Source organism: Solea senegalensis, linkage group LG8 (assembly GCF_019176455.1).
Source record: "Solea senegalensis isolate Sse05_10M linkage group LG8, IFAPA_SoseM_1, whole genome shotgun sequence".
NCBI classification, from domain to species: Eukaryota; Metazoa; Chordata; class Actinopteri; order Pleuronectiformes; family Soleidae; genus Solea; species Solea senegalensis.
Genome location: NC_058028.1, coordinates 25201861 through 25223432, shown reverse-complemented (window position 1 = coordinate 25223432; position 21572 = coordinate 25201861). Strand labels below are relative to the sequence as shown.

The 21572-nt window shown below is 38.7% G+C and overlaps 2 protein-coding genes across 3 annotated transcripts in view; both read right to left on the bottom strand.

The window, feature by feature from the left end:
- The window catches only part of lrrc75a (leucine rich repeat containing 75A), a 62344-nt gene extending 56002 nt beyond the window's left edge, over positions 1 to 6342 (bottom strand). Inside the window, exons 1-2 of the mRNA XM_044032536.1 lie at positions 6280 to 6342; positions 5580 to 5980 (exon numbers count right to left, since the gene is read on the bottom strand). Coding sequence (XP_043888471.1) covers positions 5580 to 5831 — 252 coding nt within the window. The 5' untranslated portion in view covers positions 5832 to 5980; positions 6280 to 6342. The remainder of the gene's footprint in view (positions 1 to 5579; positions 5981 to 6279) is intronic.
- Positions 6343 to 8160: 1818 nt separating this feature from the next.
- On the bottom strand, positions 8161 to 21337 carry poldip2 (polymerase (DNA-directed), delta interacting protein 2). Of its 2 annotated transcripts, none has more exons than XM_044032094.1 (11): positions 21099 to 21337; positions 15102 to 15183; positions 14755 to 14852; positions 14541 to 14640; positions 13893 to 13968; positions 13555 to 13662; positions 12499 to 12635; positions 12013 to 12039; positions 11018 to 11143; positions 9968 to 10047; positions 8161 to 9845 (listed from the first exon to the last, which is right to left on the bottom strand). In XM_044032094.1, exons 1-11 carry the CDS (start codon positions 21281 to 21283, stop codon positions 9731 to 9733), a joined length of 1134 nt encoding a protein of 377 aa, XP_043888029.1. In that variant the 5' UTR covers positions 21284 to 21337; the 3' UTR covers positions 8161 to 9730. The 2 variants fall into 2 exon arrangements, with proteins under 2 accessions (XP_043888029.1, XP_043888030.1); XM_044032095.1 differs by having other exon boundaries at positions 15102 to 15177.
- Positions 21338 to 21572: the final 235 nt, after the last annotated feature.

Here is a 21572-nt window from a genome sequence, read left to right as displayed (position 1 = left end):
GTTACAGCTACTACAGCAGTCAGACCCTGCAAACATCTTGATGGACAGAAAGAGGTGTGGATCAGCACCACATCACTGGGCAGCCTACGAGACAGGACTTCTGATGTTCAGTCATACGGGAAGAGAAGCAGTCAGTCATACGGTCAGTCTCAGTCTGGACTCTGTGTGTGGATTAGTGGAGGAAACAGGCGAGTGAGTCAGAAATGCAAGGGGTGTTTCACGTCGACCAGATGAGACGCAGGGACCGTGCAGAATACTAATTTTAATACTATGAAACCACAGAAGCAAAGTGTTATGAGGATGTGCCAAAACAAATTAAACTACATTCAAGATTCAAAGTGTTTATTGTCATATGCACAGGAAAGAAACACGTTTCTCTGTACAATGAAATTCTTACATTACTGTCCACTCAAAAATACCAGCAAAAAGTAAAGAAAGTATTAAAAATAGTATATAGATATACATAAAGAAAAATAATAAATATTAAAAAATATATTTATATACAAATATATATATGTATATAAGTCATATATTTCTCCTGTATATGCACATATATACAAAAAATATACATCACAAAAGGGTGATGCAAAGTGTCGGCCTCCTTAGACCAATCCCCTTAAATAAAGTATTTATAAAAGGTTAATCCTAAGGCTAAGAAAGCCAAACTATGTTTATTTTAAAGCTATTTTTCACCTGTACAAACACATTCAGAGGTAGTATATTCCATTTCTGCTCATAAACCCTCCTAAATGTTACATGTTTGCATGTGTTGGTTTCATCCCTCAGCCTCCTCCAGCTTCTATACCTCCATCTCTCCACATTCATCCTTCATTCTGAGAAATCACAGCGTATTTCTCTACATTCTGACCCTGTTGCGGTGGATCCCGCTAAGGGAAAATGTCGTTTAGCTCCACAAACAGCAGCAAGAAAAAAGGTTTCGACCTCATCCTACCGCCCGTTAGATCAAAGCTTCACCACATGTGCTGCTGTTTACACCATCATTGCACCTTCTCTCTTCTCCTGATACTGTAACGCAAAGTAATGCTGCATAGGTTGATGTGGGTGGAGCAAATGATCTTCATTTGCATCACGGTAAGCTTCTGCTTCAAATCATGAAACACACATATAAAAGGCTAAAACACCACTAATGAACAACCAATCAATGTTGCAAAGGGTTCTGTCCGGTGGTTACATCATTACCATGTTATATTTTTATAACCCATCAACAGCTCATTATTTCTCCTCATGCGTGCTGCACCTGCTAAAGGTGTTGACAGAAGCTGCCACGGCACAAGCTTTCCAATTTAAGAGTCATCCTCCTCTACCGTGTGTCTTCTTCTTCTCCTAAACTCTGACCACTAAAGCTGCCCCTGCTGCTGCCCCTGCTACTGCCCCCGCTGCTGCTCCTCCTCCTCATCACCTCAGCCTCTAACTCTCTTTTTAAGGAAGCTGCATCAACCTGTGCACCCGCTCACGATCATATTTGGCTCCAGCTTGGTGAGAATTACAGCTTTTATTGAACACAGTGATTCCTAAAGACTGGGTCAGGTCATGGGACATCTATGTTATAGGTCATCAAACAAATAAGCAGAACGTTACAAGCTTTTTTGTTAGGATTTGTGACGGCTGTGTCCGACCAACAGGGCTGTGGCGGCAACAACAGCACTTCCAGTGATTGGCCCAAGCAAAGTGGTGCGGAGGTTGTTGGAAAAGCTTCACAGGAGATTGAAGATGATTCAGCAGCAGCAGTTGGAAAAAGTAGAGACACTTGAAGTAAGTGCATCCATGACGGTGCATACAGTTCACTGATGACATTTATTTATATCCTTAACTCATAGTTATTTACATTTATATATATACATGTTTACATTTCATATTAATGTTGGTTTTCACGATACTGAGATATTGATTGATGTGATTATTCTTGTGTACATCATCTACAACCCTGGTCTCCCCTTATTGTGGAGACATAGTTTGGTTACTCACTTCTGGTTCTTCCTGACGGAAATTGACAAGATGCTGGAACTGTTAGACGACGTCACGGTCGTGTCTGATTATTCTCAAACTTTATAAGGTTTTCGTTCTTTGCAAAGACACTGAGGACAAGTTTCAAGGACCCTTCTATCCCCTCATTTGTGGCATGCAGCCAACGAGGTACTTTTTGTTGCTGTATAATATTATTTTTTTTCATGTGTGTAGCCTACGTTTGTCTGGTCTGATTTTATTTACTATTTTTGCAAAATTGTAATATTTTATGTGTACAGTTTTCATAGTGCTAATGAAGATTTGGATGCTTCATTAAGTCAGTTAAAGAAAGCCACTTGTGGGACTTGACTCATTCATGCTCACCATACTACATGTAGTGGTCGTGTTGTGCTTTCGTCTCAACTGATATTGTGATTTGGGTCACAACAGTTCATCTACATCATAGTTAACAGTGCATCTTTAAAAAGTGGGTGCACATGTGGGAAGTTGGGAAAACACTGTTCATAAGACGTACTGGTCAGATTTCAGATTCAGATTCCCTGTGTATTATTTGATTTGTGAGTCCTTTTCAAGGACTTTCCAGGACCAAATTTGCTGACACAGCTGAAGATGGGAGGGCAACTTGTAAGAGCCGCTTCACCCACTTGCAGCACACGCTGCATCTGGACGAGTGATTGGGATCCTTGGGATCATGAGCAAAGTCAGTCTTTGTCATTTTCTGTGATTTTAATTTCCCAGGCATCACGTCATGTGCTCTCTCTCTTGCTTGACGTAACTCACTCATTGTTCTGCATGGAATCTCACGTCAAGTGGACAGTGTCCACAACACTGCAAGTAATTATGACGAGTTCTGCTTAGGCCTAGTCTTCATACATCAAGCAATGCAGCAGCATTTACCTAATCTAAACTTTGCTGTTGCCTCCATTTGTCTGAACCTAAAGACACTGAGAAACACAGAGAAAGTCATATGGAGCTGACAGACTTCATCAGCATTGAACGTTATGATCTACAGGTTTAAATAAGGAATCTTTAATATCAATAAATAAAGATATAAATAATCAGTAATAATGAAACACTGAAGACTAGAAACTGTCAAAGATATCAATAATCAGTGAAACTGTCAAAGATATCAATAATCAGTAATAATGAAACGCTGAAGACTAGAAATATTATATCGCTTTTCACGACTTGACTCGCCTCAGCACGGCTTTCTTGCTTTTCCATGAGGGACAGTACCTGGTACTGTTCTAAGCACGTGCTCTGGCGAAGGTTCCAAGCGATACATGACATCATCAGACTGCCGGTCACTGGAAGAGGCATGAGTCCAACACAAGAATCAAACCCAACAATGCCGAAATGTAGATCACTTAAAATGACTTTAAGATCCCGGAACCATGTGTTAATCTCCACCATTTAGCATGGAAATGTCTTAAATCTCAATATTTAACAGAGGAGTCTGGTGTATTTAGTGACAGCACTGCTGAAAGCCTGCGATCACTGTATTTCAGAGGGAGTCTGTGCTCCAGTCATGCAGGAAGTACTGAACTCATCTTTTTAATTAACAATTCTAATGATTACATTAATTACACTGAAAACAACTGCTTTACCAGTCACTAGTCACTGGTTTGTGTGCGTCGCATATAAAACAAAGTCACGGCAGTTTCATGCAGCCGTGCTGTGATGACCCCGCCCACATAGAGGAGGTACTGTAGTCATGGAAAACCAACCAAAGTGTGTAGAGTCAAGCCGTGCCATGCTGAGGCGAGGCGAGCTGGGATCATGTAGTGAAAAAGTGACATTAGTGAAAATATTAATTTAATACAGTTAAAAAAAGAAATTAGATGAGTAAGGTAAAATAAGAATACAATTAGGATTTACAATAAAATATAAAAGTAGATATGGTAGTGATGAAATGTAATTAAAAAATACTAAAATAAATACAATTCTGCTTACAATCATACATTCGTGTAGCAGTGTAACAGTGAGTCCAAACCAGTGGAAGCTTTAATTGATCTCTGTGAGACAGCACGGACCAGGCAAAGGAGGGAAACTCAGCTGGGGGAATTTGTGTATAAATAACTGGGCCTGAAATGAACTTCCCCTTTTTCACAGACCAGCAACCGCCAGAATCTGAGCTCCTGTTTTCAAACCCCACAAACATCACCTGCAACCACTCGCTTATTGGACAATTACAAAATACACATAAAACAAGCAACATTAAACTGTTCAACTAATTCTTTGTCAACTATTTTGATAACGGATTCATCGGTTTCAGTGTTTTTATCAATAATTAAAACATGCTTCTTACATGTGAATATTTCCTGGAAAACATTTGTGGACAAAACAAGACATTCAAGGACATCATCATTTCCAGGTTTGGTAAACACTCATCAACGTTTTTCAACATCTTCTGGCATTTCACAAACAAGTACTCGATGAGTCGAGAAAATAATCAACAGATTAAGTGATAAGGAAAATATATATTAGTTATATAATAGTAATTGAAACCATTAACTCCAAAGTGTGTCCCATAGACTTCCATTCAAACAGTTATTTGTGTAACCAGTGAAGTCGCCCCCTTGAGGCTATTCAGTATACTCTAACTTCCTGATTGACTTCACCAAGGTAACTGGAACACTCCATTTTTGATACAATCTATCGAGGCCTCAGGATTTTCACAATCTCTGTTTACAGACAAGGAAAAAGCTCCTCACACAAAACCAACCGTTGTTATCTACCGACGTCTAATCATTAGTGTGCTGCGTCATCACATTTGTGTACATGAGTGGAGTTGTGTAACGGCATTGGACTCTTTGTTTAACTTGTCTTAACTTCCACACCAACACAGCTCATTTCGTGGTGCACCACTGTTGTTGGTGACATTTTGTCTATCTCTGTCCTGATTGGCTGACAACTCTTTACTGTAAACAGTTACATGGCCTCCTGTTCACATGTATTTTTCTTTTCACAGCACTGAACAGTGAGTTTTTATGTTTTCAAGTGGACGCAGATGTCCACGTGGACCGTAGACTATATTTAAAAATGGACATAATCTTCTGGCTTGACAAGTGAAGCCTATAGGAATTATAATGCTAATGCATGTAGCATTTTGCATTTAGTAGCTTGCTGCAGAAAGAACTCAATTAGGTTATTTCTTACTTGTTTTATAACGTCAATAAACATTTTCCTAAAGGAGTTATTGGTCTTAAGTGCCAGTTTCAGTCCTTCTCCAGTAAATTATGTCCCCATTGAGAGGAAAATAGACAATAAAGCACGATGAGCGGAAAGCCTGGTTGATAAGTGATGTCTGTGTCATGTTGACAGTCAAATCATGAATCTCAAGGCTTCAAAAAGGGAGTTTGTTTTGCAACATTTACATCCTTTCTATGGTGTGGACAGGATTTTTCTTTTAAGACCTAAAGAGAGAAAACTGCGTGTTTTCTCTCCTGCGGGTGTTTTGGGATTTGTGTGTGTGTTTTCCGTTTTGCATTGTTTTTGTTTTCGTTTGCAGTGCATTTGCCTCTGTTGGCCACCGTACTCAACCCCTATTACACACACACACACACACACACACTCACACTCAGGGTGTTTACCTGTCGGAGTGTCTTCAGCATCTCTGTAGCCTCGTCCTGTTTGCCCTGCTTGGCCATCAGCATCATCTCCTGGATCATGCCGATGCGTCTCTGGTACGGTGGCGGCGTCCCACCTCGGCTCAACCTGTCCCCAGACTTCAGCATGAGGGACGCCAGGATGTCCCCACGCTCCTTGGTGGGCGTCCGCCTCCAGCTGTGCTGGGGACTGGCTCCTCCTCCAGACTCCTGGCCTTTGGTCTGCTTAGCACCCATGATGGTGCTGCGTTCAAATCAGCAGTAAAGTGAGACTGGTCCCACCTAACAGTCGTGCAGAGGTGGGTTTGGTGCAAGTTTGAGACACTTTGCACATGAAGATGTCAGGGGTGATCACATCTGTACAGAGTGTGCAGTTTGGAAGCATTCTGGGGAATCACAACCACATCAAAGAAGACAACATAATGATCCCCATAACAAAAACAAGTCGTTTTCTGCCTTTGTTGAACTTGTTAATCTCTGAAGGTGAAGCTCAGGTCGGGAACAGGTCGCAGAATGAGGCTGCTGCCTGCAGCATGGCCGCAGAGCAGGGACACAGCAAAGTCAGGAGGATGCAGGATGCAAGAACAGAGACAAGAGGAGGAGGGAAAGGGGGAAAGAGAGATAGACGGTGGCCCGCAGGAGCAGCAGCCTACTATCCCGAACACAACTTCACCAAAATATTTACCTTCGTCGGCAGCGTTGTGTTTTCCCTCTGCTCAAAACTGATGCCTCTGTCCTGGACCAGAGCAGCAGCAGCAGCAGGGGGGGGAGGTGGAGGAGGAGGAGGAGGAGGAGGATGGAGGGACGTGGTGCATGAAGCAGGGCATGGCAATGTTTACGTCCCTGTAGCGAACTGTCTGCTCCTCTCTCTGCTCTGTCCTTCCTCAGCTGCTGGAAGTCATTTATAACCCGCTACAAACGAGCCTTGGTGTGTCCCCGCGGCGCTGCCTCTGTCTCGGCCTCTGTCCTCGGGACTGTGTGGAGGCTGCAGAGCCTCTGACAGCAGCAGACGGACACACAGACACGAGGTTTCTCTTCTCTCTCTCTCTCTCTCTCTCTCTCTCTCTCTCTCTCTATCTCTCCTTCCGATGTTGCTGGGACCGAAGTATGTATCGCGCCCTCTGTTTAGGGTAGCGCGCAGCGAGTGCACGTGAGCGGGTGAAGAGGGAGGAACCAACTGAACCAGTCTCCATTTGAATGTGCGCGAATTTTGTGTCGCGCAGCTCACTGGCAGAGCTAAATATAACGTATTACGATGACTCATCCATTTCAAAACACTACACACTCTTTCTGTGCAATCGGCATCGAGCAAGCTTTTTATAAAAATGATCTTATCTCATGTTTTGTTGCTTTTCATGCTTATTTTTGTCGAACAAGTAATTGCTAGAGTCCAGAAATATATTCATTTACAGTTCAAGACGGAGTCAAAACATTTATCTTTGTGCAAAACAAACTATTCTTGCAAAATCCTCTCTATTTATTTATTCAATCATTCACTCATCTCTACTTTGACTTTTTGACATTTGGAGGTCTGAATTTTGTGGCTTCTGTGCTTTTTTTCTCCCTCTCGCTTTTGTCCCAATGTATTTTTAACGGCGCTATATAAGATTGTTATCATTGACAAAAGTAAGCAGCAGTTTTGTGGATGAAACTCAGGATTGTTTTGTCCTGCCTACTCTCTACATGCTCATAAATGGCAAATAGTGGGACAATATTATAGAGAGAACAGGTCATAATTTGAGATGCATCTACAAATTCACCATTATTCTACTGTAAATCCAATGTAGTTCCATATTGGAAAAAAGCGATATAAGATAAGATATATAAGGTTTATCTGCCTGTGCATCATAAAATAATGCAGATAAAGCAGAATGTGTTCACAAGTTCATGGACAGTAAAAAAAAAAATCAATGAATGGGTTTTTTTTGACACAGTAGGATTTCTTCTTATAAATGATGATATGGCCAACTGCCACAGTCACTGGGATTAGCAGACAAAATATATCTGGGTCTAATGTAGTTCCATATTGGAAAAAGCCCTCAAATTCCAAATGAATTAATTTTATATTAGATATAAAAAGCCAATTTTGAATTGTAATGTGATCATAATACAGACAATGTGTGTGTCTATTCTTAGGACATAGTGTTCATTTGGACAGCCTAAAAAAATGTTACCATAACCACAATACAAATCTGAAACTTAACCAGTTCCTCTGAAATCCTCTGGTACTGCCACATTGGGACCCGGTTTTGGTCTCCATAAGGACTACTGGTCCTGACAAGGGCAGTGTTTATGCCAGGGAAAGTCCTACAGAGGTATATAAATACAAGTAAACACAGACACAAATGATAGAGGGTGAGGGTGATCATGAAAAAGATTGCACTGACACCTAGTGGCAGCTGGCATGCAGCCACACAGCAAATATAATGGATTTAACATATTGATGTTTCCATTACAATCAAATCTGTTGTTATTGTGTTACATGAATTATATTTGTTGTACTGATTAATGTTGTGTGACAGTAGAATATGAGCCGTTATAGCCAAAGAGTACACACTTGTGCATGTATTTTTCAAAAGGAAGTTTTATTGGTTTAGCCTTTAATTACATCTCTATTTACAGTTGTTTTTCAACCATCTTTTTATGCTTTACATCACTTATCAGAACACTTCTTTTGTCTCTGTAGCAGTGAGAATATTAAGGCTTATACCTTTGGAGAAAATAAGTCGGCCTCAAGCTTATGTAAGCAAAGAGAAAACCTTTCACCCTGCAGTGTAACAAAGAACAGGCAGCAGGGATGGAAGATGGAGCAGCGGCACTGGCTGCCAACTGCTTTCATTAATTATGCAGCATTTGCTTTTCACAACCAACGGACACCCAACTCTCACCTCTTTACCTGAAGAAGAGGAACACACTTTATGGCCTTGAAGTATTCAGCCTTCCTTCATTTTTTTGTTATCTTTTAAATCACTGACTGACTGGATGCAATTAGAAGCTCAGATCAAGAAAACAGGACTTAAATTAACTTTCAAAACAATCACCTAAAATAAAGAGACTGATGAATCAGTCACTTAGTAACATATCGTTTTAATATGCTCACCAATAGCCATATTAACTGATTAACATTTTATAATCAATTGAGTAAGAGAATAACCATGCCCATCTCTAATGCAGATGCAGCAGAGACGCGGGTTAACCCCAGCTGGTGTTTGAAATGGACATTCTGTATTTCACTTGAGTTATCTCGAGTTCAGCAACAAGTTTCAACTCATGCATCTCACACACAGAGTTCAGGCTGTAACTACTGCCAAAGGTGTCACTGACAAATACTGACACTTCAAATATGAAATAATAATGAAAAAGTTATAGCTTTTTGTACTTTGAGGAGCTCTGAATTCACATTCGTTTTTATTGGTTTATAATTGTCGACCAGCTTCTACTTCTACTTGTCTGCTGTGCTTCGGTGCTGTGACACAAGATTTCAGATTTCCCTCACACAAGTGTCCCCACAGAGGTGGACAGGTGCAACAGGACAGTGTTATGCTTGAAAATTGGGAGAGGAAAAAAGACAATGAAAGGATTAAGTGTAACGTGTGTAAAGTTAATGTATTTGTGTGGTTCAAATGTTTCCCACAGAAGAGGATACATCGACAAAGGACAAGAGGATTCCATCTGTTACAGTGGGTTGATTATTGGTTACTCCAGTTTGCTCACGCACTGATACACAGTGGGCATTTGTTGAGGTTTCTCTGCCTGTGCATCATAAAATAATGCAGATAAAGCAGAATGTGTTCGCAAGTTCATGGACACTTAAAAAAAATAAAAATCAATGAATGTGTTGTTTGACAGTAGGATTCCTCCTTATAAATTATGATACGGCCAACTGCCACTGTCACTGTAATTATTCATCAATAACAAACTGATGTTGGGTGCACACAGTCGGTAAAAGACAAAGGGCAAAGTGGGCCTGCATTGGATGAGCTAGAAAATGCTATGTGTTCCCTTTGCACACCCTGACTAACGCTAGCCTTGCACTGAAGACTGAGGCAATGTTGTAGAGGGAGAGCAAGTGAAGACCACCCAGGTGTGTTCAGAACTAAAAGCAAGTCTGGTCCTCATTGGTCGTGTACTCGCTGTTAGAACGTGTAGCCAGCAGGGGGCGCTTTGTCGTCCTTGTTGCTCTCCAAGGAGAAAGGAGGAATGCGAACGTCAAAGTGGGAACCATCAGTCTTCTCAATACGAAACGTGCCCCTGATCACAAAACAACAGAGGATGGAATACTGAGCAAATAGGAGCAGCAGTTTAAGTAAAACATTTTACAACTCAAGAACATGCAGCATACGGGGAGCTGATGCACGCATGAGCAAACTCACCACATATGACCACTGGGGGCTTGTAGAGACACGTGGCTGCTGTACTGAAAGGCTGGCTGCTCTTTGGATAAAACTGGCTCCTGTGATGACATACAGACATGAGTTTAAATTCCTCCAAAGTTTGAGTTTCAAGTGGAGATGTCGCTCTGTCCAATACCAATACCACAATGAATCATCTACTGATATCAGTCAGATACAGTTGTTTTAAATGACTGCGCTGTAAATGCGAGCAACCACAAGTATTATTTTATTTAAGAAAAAAATGAACATCCCACAACATGACATTTAAATTGGTGATGCTGCTTTTTGTTTAGATTTTTACAGTCTGTGCTAAGGATTGTATTGGTTGTTGATACCTGATAGTTTGTTGTGCAAGATACTGAACATGTGATTAACTGGTGGAATCTGTATGTTGGAAGACAACATCTATGTTTCAGCAGGCATAAAGGCAATAAACGGTCAAAGTTTATTTTATTTGGATTGTCTATTGTGCAGTTGTTGAGTCCTTGTTGCTCAATAATACAATATGCCAGGGTATCTCTGCTACACACTGATCATAAATTTAAATAGAACCAAGTTAATACCTAAAGCTGTGTTTAGTGTCTTCTCTGTCTTGACTATTTGAAAGATGACATTTATTTAAATGTAGGGATGTGATATCATGTGACCATTTCTCCTCAGAAGTAAAGGTAGAGGAGAGTAAAAGTCAAAAAAACTGTCAGTATGTCATAGATCAAGCAAGTTTGTGCCAAAAGCAAACAACAGCTGATGTGTTGTTGTGTCAGGCAAGGACGTCCAGTGAACAAGATCAATTAAAAGCAGTCATTCTTGCCAAGTGGGTTAGCAACGATGCACCTTCCTCAACACTTGTACTATGAAGAATTTGAGACATGAGACAGTAAAGACATGGTGGGTTGCAAAAATATAAAAGTAAGGTCATTATTTACTGTATGTTGAAATGTCCTGAAAGTATTTTGTCTTCGCTGTCTTTGTTATTTATTGTTATTGTGTATTAATTGCGTGCGCATGTGCGTGCGTGCGTGCGCTGACCCTGCCCACAACTCCTCGCCCTCGAACTGTCTCCAGGGTTCCTGACAGGCTGAAGATCCTCCAGTGCCTCTCTCTCAGCTGAACCACCTCGCTGCCCATGTTCTCCAGACGGATGCAGTATCTCCACTGATAACAGACACACACACACACACCCATTTATACTGAGGAGTCTGCTGGCACAGGAAAGGATTATAATCTCCCTGGTGTACATTATATGGTGTTAACATTTAAGTTGGACTTTTAAACAAGATTTTTCCCACAGATAAATCTATTATTTTCCTTTATTTAACCAGGTAAAAAATTCATTGAGATTTCAAAACCTCTTTTTCAAGAGTGACCTGGCCAAGACGGCAGCACAAACACAGAATGTTACACCAAACACACTAGACACAAGTAAAATACGATCACACACTGCAGGAAATAAGAGTGGGATTTACATGACTACACAGTGCAATCACAAGAGCCAATTGAGCTTATTTCTCTGTCTTTTATAACTGTCTCCAGAGCTACGAGATGTGTCAATTTCAAGTCCTTCTGCACAGCGCTCCAAGTGGACGGGGCAGAAAACTTTAAAGCCTTTTTGCCCAGTTCAGTTTAGACTCTCGGGACCTGCATCTGTACGATGTCTATAGAACGCAGGCTATATCGACTGCAGTTGCTACACTTGTGTAAACACAAATGTGTAGGCAGAAGTTGGAGAGTCTACAGACATACAAAGATGTGCGACGGCATATAAGGAACCATTTCTTTAAAAACTGATCAGGTGCGTTCATAAAAAAATAAAAGGGTAAAAACGTGTGGTGATCAAATGTTTTCTGACTCGCAATGAAAAACGTGATTTATTTCTAAAAAAGAAACCCAATTTCAATTTCAGCTTTGAAACAAGTTCATCGATGTGCAGTTTAAAGGACAGTTTCTCACCAATTAGAATGCCTAAGTATTCATAAGATGTGACCATTTCAATTTCAACCTAGGAAGGTGAGAATTCTACTCACCCAGTAAACGTGGGAATTCTGCGCCTCCTGGGAACAACAAAGTATTTTGATTAGTTACTGAAAAGATATCAGGGAAAACATTATCACACAGCTATAAGCTAATGACTTAACTGGCAGACTCGTATTTATATTCCCAATAAGGGGTGGGATCTTTATGTGTCACATGCACAGACTATTTAATCAACTTTTAAATAATGCTTATATCACTTTTAGAGATCATATCAGGGCTAAAAACATGTGGACCAGGATGTCCAATAAGTACTAATTAACACAGAAACATGTAAATGTTTTCTGTTAAAATGAAATAATTTTGCTTGTAAATACTTCCTTTACCCTTTACAGAAAATAACAAATTATACATTAATTTACCCATTTCAATTTCTCCCCAAGATTCTGCATCGTTAATGATAAAATGATAAAAGTCCAAGAGGAATTCAGGGTGAGCTGAAAGTAGATAGAAAAAGAGCACATTCATTATTCACATACCCTCATGCCCATGTAGAAGGGGATGACGGTGACTCTGATGTTCTCAGTGGTCTCTCTGTGAACATCTGAGAGCTCCAACCATGGGTGGTTTTTCTCCTGCCATGCCTTCAGAGTGTCTCTGGCTGCGAATGGAGGAGCTACACACAAAAACACACACACATATAGTTACAAAATTAGATTGTTTTTGTTATCTTTTTCTAATTATAAGTAATGACTTCTTCTATAATTTCTGGGCCAAAACCCAGGAACAGGAACTGTGGAACATGTCCAATCATACTATTATTATTGTTGTATTGGGTGTGTTAGGCCAACTTTGAGAAATTCTATTTAGTACAGTTCCTGTACAACCATCATGTTTACACCTGTGGTTACAGTTCAATTAACAACAATTAAACTTTTACTAATGTCATGTAAACATAATGTGTGTTAACATACAATTACTGAAGTAAGCAAAATTAGTTTGTATGGAGACTAGCAGTGTCACAGTCTCAATTTTGTAGCTGTGGCCAACTAATAGTACCCATGGTAACTGCTGATTGGGCGACACACTGAACAAACTTGAACCCCCTCCCATTCCTCATTTACAGCCAAACTTCCTCAAAATTGGACTTGTGCACTATAGGCATGTTTGTAGCATCAGACATTCAGTGGTGGAAAAACCTGGAATTCACATCCATTTGACGTATTGGAACAATGCTACATAATGACAAGATTGCTGGACCTTCAGAGCAACACAGAGCTACATGACGCGATATGACGTCTCTTCTTTTTTTACACTTAGTTTCCAATTGAATCGTTATTGTTAATAAATTATTTAAATTTGACAATAAGACCTTAGTGTGGTACACTGCAAACAAATAGACATTCAGTCACGACACCATAGACAATCAAAATGGGAATTCAAAAAATTAGTTATTATGACGTAAAACCAATGATCCTAGACTTAAAAAAAAAGGCAAACCATCTGCACTATATGAGAGAAAAAAACTTCATTTTAGATCAAAGAATAGTGACACCTCTAATTAAGACTGAACTAAAGACTGGAAAGGTGTTTACATTTGGCAGGGTTGTGCGTGAGGAAGCGCTCAAACAGCTCATGCTGGATGGGGACCTGCTCTGTGGAGTTATAGGGCAGGATGTCTTCATGGCTCACATAGTCCAGACCTGGAAGAAACAGACACACTGTCACAACATCTGTATGACAACAACATCTCAGACAAGTGTTTCAGCTCTGTATCAGAAGTCATTTGTTTCCATGCAGCTCCAACAGCTCAAAACATGGATCAAATGTCCAATCACATACAGGACCATGGGTCAACCAATGGTGGTCAACAACTACAGTGATGTATTAGTGCAGTCTGTGCATATAGACTGGTGTGTACACTGCTGCATACCTGGGATGGCGTACAGGGCTCTGCTGTCGTCATGGTTGGCCAGAAATGTTACCGCTTCTGTCTGAGACCTCTGAGACTGTCACAACACAACACACAGCAACAACAGTCACACAACTGGTGACAGATACAAGAAAACGGCCCACACGTTCACACTGAAATAGGATCCGGGCCAATTCCAATATAGACCTCAATAAATAACATTCTTTAATATCAACATAACCAAGGTTAAATATTCATCACTGTGTTTATGTACAAGGCAAACACTGAGACACAGCATAAAGCCATTTTTTTAAAGGCCATTACATGTTTTGCCTTGTATTTATGAAATGTGTTTGTTTGTAATAAATGTTTGTTAGTTCTTGTCCCTAAAGAATTTAAAAAAAAAAACTGTACTCAACTTTCACTCAGGGGGAAATTACAACTTTTCTATAATGTCAAGTTTTTGGTCAGCACTACCAAAAAAGCCCATTTATTCAGTGTGTTAATTAAGAAAGCATGCAAGTGTCCCACAGTCAGTGAACAAAAGTGGGTGTCTTGGAGCTAAATTACAAATGGCATAACCTTCATTTTGTTAATATTCACATAAAAAAAGTAATGTCATGTTTGTCATTCAAGGAAGAGGCTGTGGCTACAGGGAAAAAAACTCACTATGTGTGGGCAGTCCCTGGTATCAATCAGGACCTGGTAGTAAGTGTGAGTCTTTCCCTTCACCTCCTTGGAACCGTGGGCTCCTGAGGGATCAGGTTTGCTGAAGGAGAAAAGCAAAGACGGAAACCATGGGATTTAAGTTTGAGAATCCACAACAAATACCAAGCAAATAAGGGCATGTTGGTGCATTCTGGAGCCAGAAGTGGGGTTTTACCTGTCAGACATGGGAGGAGTGATGTCTCGGTCGTAGAGTCGGGCATGCCAGGGAAACAGGACGATGCCTCTGTAGCCAAACACACTGTGGAGAAAGAGCTGAGGACAGCACAACAACAACAAGGAGACTAAGGATAAGTCCATGTGAGATTATTTATGTAGGAGGTTTAATAAAGCATAAGTTAGATAGGATTACCATCACTTGACGGGATCATACAAATGTGCACAAAGTTACTGATTTATCACAATTGAAAAACAGACTGCACTGTGAAATCATTACAATGAAAACAAATTCAAAAACAAGTATATACTTAATACACATTATTGATATTTAAATGTGTGCCTTACTTGTCCCGTTTCATATTTTCCGTGTTGCTTCACAGCCTCAAACATTCCTACTGTTTCCAAAATCTTCCCTTCAGGCCTGTTCCTGGCAAAAACAGGCAACACCATTACACACTGAACCCTACAAGTGTCTATGTCTCTGTGAGTACTTGTCGCTCTACAGCTGTAAAGAACCATTTTGGTTCAAAAACACAATTAAAAGCACTTTCTGGTGGCTTGTCACAACTATAAATGGCTGCTGGGTGTTGGGACTTGATTTTAGGGTTAGAATTACGTTCATTTTATTAAGGTTTGGTGTTCTGTTGTGATAATTCCAGTTAGAGTTAAAGACTGGGCATAGCAAAAGCCATGTTTCCACCGAGAGGAACAGTTCATTATTATTTTTTTGCCTTTCCATAAGGAATAGTACCAAAATAACTAGCCCCAAACGTTCCATTCTTTGGCAGCCTTCCAGAGTACCTCAATATCCCATGGAAGTCAAGGACTATTCTCATAAAAAACTTTGTCTTGTTGAGATAAACAGCCACAATTCTAATCGATCCATCTGATAATCAAGATATTGCAAGACAATCATGACGATATATCACAATATCTGTCTAACCTAAGAAAATCCAAAAAAAGGTTAAAAACAAGATTCTTTTCTGTTTAAAGCGCCATATTTACAATAGAAAATATTTTCTTTGGTACAGATTATTTTGCAACATAAGTCAGAATGACATTATATTACAGCATTGATAATTTTGCTGCACTTCAAATTACAGTAAAGCCACAATCATACTATTAATCCTGACAAGTGGTTTAGCTCTATGTCAGAGGTAATCTAGATCCAACTGACAAACCTGAAAACAAACTATATCACATGATCTTTCAGGTACACAGGAAGTAGATTGTTTTCCTCTACAACTGATTGAATTGTTTGAAAAAGGTACAACTAAGGAGAAACAACGATAATGAAAAATAGAACCAAGGATTTCTGTTATAGGACTGACGACAAGGTGAAACTGAACACAAGAGTTAAAATATTCTTTTTCTTCATCACAGCTAATAGTCAAGTTGTGGTCGATAAGAGAAGTCATGTGGGTAACTGCTGTATCGTTTTGGATTTTTTTTATTTATATATATCGGTTTTAAAAAATACCCCAAAATACCCGAGGTAGTGTGGTTGTATGCCTGTTGTATGGTGTGTGTGTGCAAACTACTTCAGCTATGAAAAGAAAAGCATGTCACCACAATAACATATAGACGTGTATGTTATCATAACAACATCATCTATGGACAAACATCTAAGTCGCACAGGAGTCTTACAGTTGTGAAGAAAAGAGGCTTCAGGATTTTCCCTCTTATAGATTATTTACAATCGTCTGTATAGGAGGGAAAATCCTACAGCCCCAGCCCCGCCTCCCTTCAGCCTCTCTTCTTTTCAGTTGTAATCTCAATCACAACTTTGACAAGATTGAATAAAATATCTACACTTGTCCAATGTTGCCCAGACATACCATTCGACCTAATCTCTATAGCCTCATAACAACACACACACTTACAGTTTATATCTTACCAGTGACAACAACAGCTGGTCACTTCAAATAAATAACATGCATACTTCTGTGCACCTCGCAAAGCTAATCTTCACAACAGAGATGAAGAGTGGGGATTAATGAGGTGGATATATGGACAGAGGGATTTAATATCACACACTAAGTTGGTTTCAGGTTATTTCATATCAAGGCCACATTGGACAAAAATAATCACTGCCTAGTGCCTAACCTGATTTTATTAAGAGAAAAATGCTTCAAAACAGGGTCCTGACTAAAGGCCACAAAAGCAATTGCATCTACTTAGATCCAAAAAGACTGCAATGAAAGTTATTGTTATGACATTTTACAACCTTTTTAACCACCTTTTTTGGCAAACAAATTCAACTACAGTCATGAAAAACATTTAATTATCAGCAGCAAGTAATGGATCCATTTTGTCTCTAAAAAAAACTATCATAGAATCTCAAAGTAAGAAATATTTAATAACAGTTTGCACTGACATACTTGTTTTCATTTGGCCTTTGTTTTCAGTAGTGATGAGCTGGTTTGATCGTCAGTATTGGAAGTGGATCACTTGATCATGTAAGTGCTTCACTAAGCACATAGACCACAGCTCAGTTAAGGTAGCAAGTGGTAAATAGATCAAAACAGATGACACTGCTCAGCTGCTTTATTTAAAATTTGATTAAAAAAAAAAGACTATCAAACTGATATAGGCATTGGACATTAGTCAGTTGTATTGAACAAGACAAAAGTGATACAAAATCTTGCCCTATTATACAATTGATCTTTTCTTACATTGAATCAAATATCTTATATTGTAATGGAGTTGGTTATTTCAATATAGTCAGTTAAAGTGCAGCCACAGTGAATAAACACAAAAACTAGCAGCAACAGTAAGAGATTAGAGCATTAGTGATAAATGCTCATTATAGAGATTATAGGCATTACATACAGTAAATACCTTTCAATTTCCTTCAATTGTGTTCATTTAATTTTGTTATTGAGCTACTTCATTCCTAAGATGTGTGGGAGACAATATTGTGTATAAAATCAAACATTCAAACAAACACCACTGTGTGGTTGTTATTTATATACTGTATATATGTGTATATATATATATATATATATATATATATATATATATATATATATATATATATATATACATAAAATATACATAACACACACACACACACACAAGTATAAGGCTACAGCACAGCACCTGGTTGCAGTACATGTTAAACTTTGCTGTTCCTTCCCAAGTCGGCTAGAATCCGAGAAATGTCAATACAGTGTGTAAACAAAATGAATCAGATCTAAATATAGACAAACCATAGCAACTGCAAACCCTGCCTGGACCTTGAGACAACAGCTGTTTATAAACACTAGGACTGAAAAATAAGAAAATAAAAAAAGGTTTCAAATAGGGCTGCAACCAACTATTATTTTCAGAATCCAGTAACCTGTCAATTATTTTCTTGAATAATCGCATAATCGTTTCGTCCATAAAATGTTGAAAAATGTCAATCGAAACCTGTTCAAACCTGGAAATGTTCTCAAATTATTTTGAGATTTTATGATAGTTTTTTAGAGACAAAATGGATCCATTACTTGCTGCTGGTAATTAAATGTTTTTCATGACTGTAGTTGAATTTGTTTACCAAAAAAGGTTGTAAAATGTCATAACAATAACTTTCATTGCAGTCTTTTTGGATCTAAGTAGATGCAATTTTGTGGCCTTTAGACAGGACCCTGTTTTTAAGCATTTTTCTCTTAATAAAATCAGTTTGTGAAACCAGAAAATATTCACTTATAAGAAGCTGAAAAATAAGATAACTTGGTTTAATTCTTGAAAATAGTTGAGGATTCATTTAGTAATTGATTAATCAAGTAATTGTTCAGCCCTAGTTTCAAATAAGTCAAAATCAACAATTATTGTGAAAAATTAAAGCAAACAAAAAGAATTATAGAAAGTTGAAGAAAACAGTTACTTTTTTAATTCTCTTTGTGTATTTGCTTTATTTCTGTCACAAAATGTATAAAAATGTTTTACGAATTTGGAGTAAAATATAAATTAAAAAAAAAGAGTCCATGTATTGTATTATCTGCACAAAACATTTAACATAATATCTAATAATTTAACATTCGTTATATTAATGTTGGAAAAAAATCTAACTGTGATTTTTGATGTTTTATCAGCCAGCCCGGGTGGACACAACTATTCCCTTCACCATGAAAGCAGGCAAGTCAATACATTTCTCTGCAGTCAAGTCAAGGAGCTTGACAACACTGTTCAACTGGAACCACTACCATTGTCCCTGTATAAAACCATGAGTGGGCAATTTATATACTGAATGAAGTGTGCTCACCTTTGCTCCACAAGGGGGCTGAAACCTAGAGCTGCAACTAACGATTATTTTCATAATCGATTAATCTGTCGATTATTTTTTAAATTAATTGATTGGTCCATAAAATATCATATAACCTTAAAAATGTGGATCGGTGTTCGTCAAACCTGGAAATGATGATGTTCTCAAACGTCTTGTTTTGTCCACAAACCAAAATGATTCATTTTTAATGATCTTTGTTATCCAGATCAAAGAAATTAAGAAAATACTCACATTTAAGAAGCTTAAACGATCGAAAATCTTGTTTTAATGATGAAAAAAGTTCAAACCGATTATCAAAATAGTTGTCGATTAATTTAGTAATCGAGTAATAATTGACTCATCGATTAATCGTTTCAGCTCTACTGAAAACCCCTTTTTCTTAAGCTTGTTGGTTTCTGATTTAGCATGCTGTGAGTTGTTTGCATGTCGAGCACGATCTAGAATAATCATTAACTCAAGAAAAAACAGTTCTTTAAGCTGGCAGAGTATAAAATCAGTCTGCTTTTCAATCAAAAAAAAGTCTGAATTTTGTCAATGTTTTTGTTGCATTCATATTATTCTTCTGGGTATTAGCCGGAGGTGGGAACTATTCAATTCACTATGGCGCATGCTCAGAGCACCAAGGCCACCTTGAGTCTGGTCCACCTGAAGTATCACATGACATGCAGTAGTAGTAGTAGTCCAACTGCAAATCGCATTTTCTGAGTTTTTTTGTCCAACTTTAAGACATTTGATTGATAGGACAATTTCAGTCAGACTAACATGTACTTTTTAAGGTAAAGTTTTAGTCAAACAAAACAATTCTGTTTTTTCTAATCTCATGAAAATGCACTGACTGTCCCAAGTTGCTGTTGCTGCTGGTATGGAACTGTGGCGTGTGTGACTGCAGCAACCGCACAACAATAAAAGAAATGGCATAAAATCTTGAACATTTAGATTTTGCTCCATCACTGGCAGTGTGCAGAGTCAATATGACTGATATGTGTGTCACTAGTGATAGCACTAAGTCTATAAGCTCTAACCACATGTCCAGGGTGACAGAGGCTAACAAAATGCTTTGTCATAGCATGTTAAGGGCATTAAGAGTTGAAAATTTGTTTTGCTATTTTCATGATGAGCTTGAGCTCATGTTGAAAATGTAAGTGTCCAAAAACAAACCTATAGAGGTACCTTTCCATGAATTCCCAATATATTTAATATATGAAATGTTCTAACATAAATAGCAAGTAGGATACAAATGTACATACAATCATTAGCATTCACTGGAACTTATATTCAATATCATGCTCATGAAAGTGATAATTCACAGAGTCCTAGTGATTTATTTTAAGTAGCCTGCATCAGGACCTGAAGGGCTAAAGTAGTGTTATTTAAGATTCTTATTTTAAAATACTATTTATACTATGAACAATGCAAAACGTTATTTGTTATGCCCAAAGGTACATGTAAAGTTAGAGACATTTTGAGAATTGTAAGCATTTTTCTACGGTGATTTCAGTAATTTTAAGATAACCATGGCACGAAACGTTCATTTTAAAGTTGCGCAGGATAAAAACGTGTGCGAATAGAAAATTCAGTTATCTAACATTAAATCATACATCATGTAATATCGTTCAGAAGGCATATTCCTCCAATGTTTTCATTGTGATACTAATGTGCAGATTAGACAAACTTGTGTTGGTAAAAACACAGATTTTTGCATTAATCCATCTACACAAATTACAAGTAATACAGAAGAATTCCCAGTGTGAGGGTTAACTTAAACATATGCTGATTCAGCACGGTAAGGCTGGAGGAATCCTCAAGCGTTATACAACACATGCTGGCCGGGTAGCTTGCTAGTTAGCTGTGCAGCAGAGGACAACTGTACTACTCTCCATTTCCGCTGCTGGATATTGGGTTATGTTTAAATGTCATTCTCAAAACAGAGGCTCCATTTTGATGCGTCTGTCCACTCGGTTAAGTGCGACCAGTGCCCCTGAGCTGTCATTTTGGAGAGCAAGTAGTTAAGCTAAAGTCTTTAGCATTTTAGCATTGACAAGGGAGGACAGGACACTGGCTGCGTCTCTTACCGTGACGACATGAATCTCATCAGCTGAACACCGCCGGTCAAGCCGCAGGCCCGGCATTGTAGCCGCTGTCTGTGCGCCTGAAAGCTGTGGCTGGTGTCTGCGATACTCAGTATTCTGTGTGAGTGTTTCCTGTTGTACGAAGTGACAGTACTCAGCAAACCTCGGCGGAACGCAGAAGCCGCCATCTTTCCAACCCTGGCACCATGGCACGTTCACATACACGCCTGTTCTTCACGGATGCTGCTTTCAGGGGAAGGCAGGAACGTCGTAATTCGAGCACTAAACAATAAACAAATGACGACCTCAATTTTTAGGCAATGTTTTTCATTTAAGTTGTAGTCTTGCTGTATTCCATACATATATGTGTATAGCACAATAATTTGAGATGAATTCCATGAATGACTTTCATCATTTTTATGATTATCGTGCGGTTATATTTTTATATATTTATTCATCAAGTATTTTCTGTTATGA

What these genes read in the sequence shown, in the direction of transcription:
- poldip2 (XM_044032094.1), bottom strand. Translation starts at nt 21,283, where the DNA reads ATGGCGGCTTCTGCGTTCCGCCGAGGTTTGCTGAGTACTGTCACTTCG. An exon ending in CACGCACAACCCTGCCAAAT is followed by an intron (nt 12,636 to 13,554) that starts GTAAACACCTTT and finishes TTTTGTGTGTAG; the next exon opens with CTCCTCCATTCGCAGCCAGA. An exon ending in GGCGAGGAGTTGTGGGCAGG is followed by an intron (nt 10,048 to 11,017) that starts GTCAGCGCACGC and finishes ATGTCATCACAG; the next exon opens with GAGCCAGTTTTATCCAAAGA.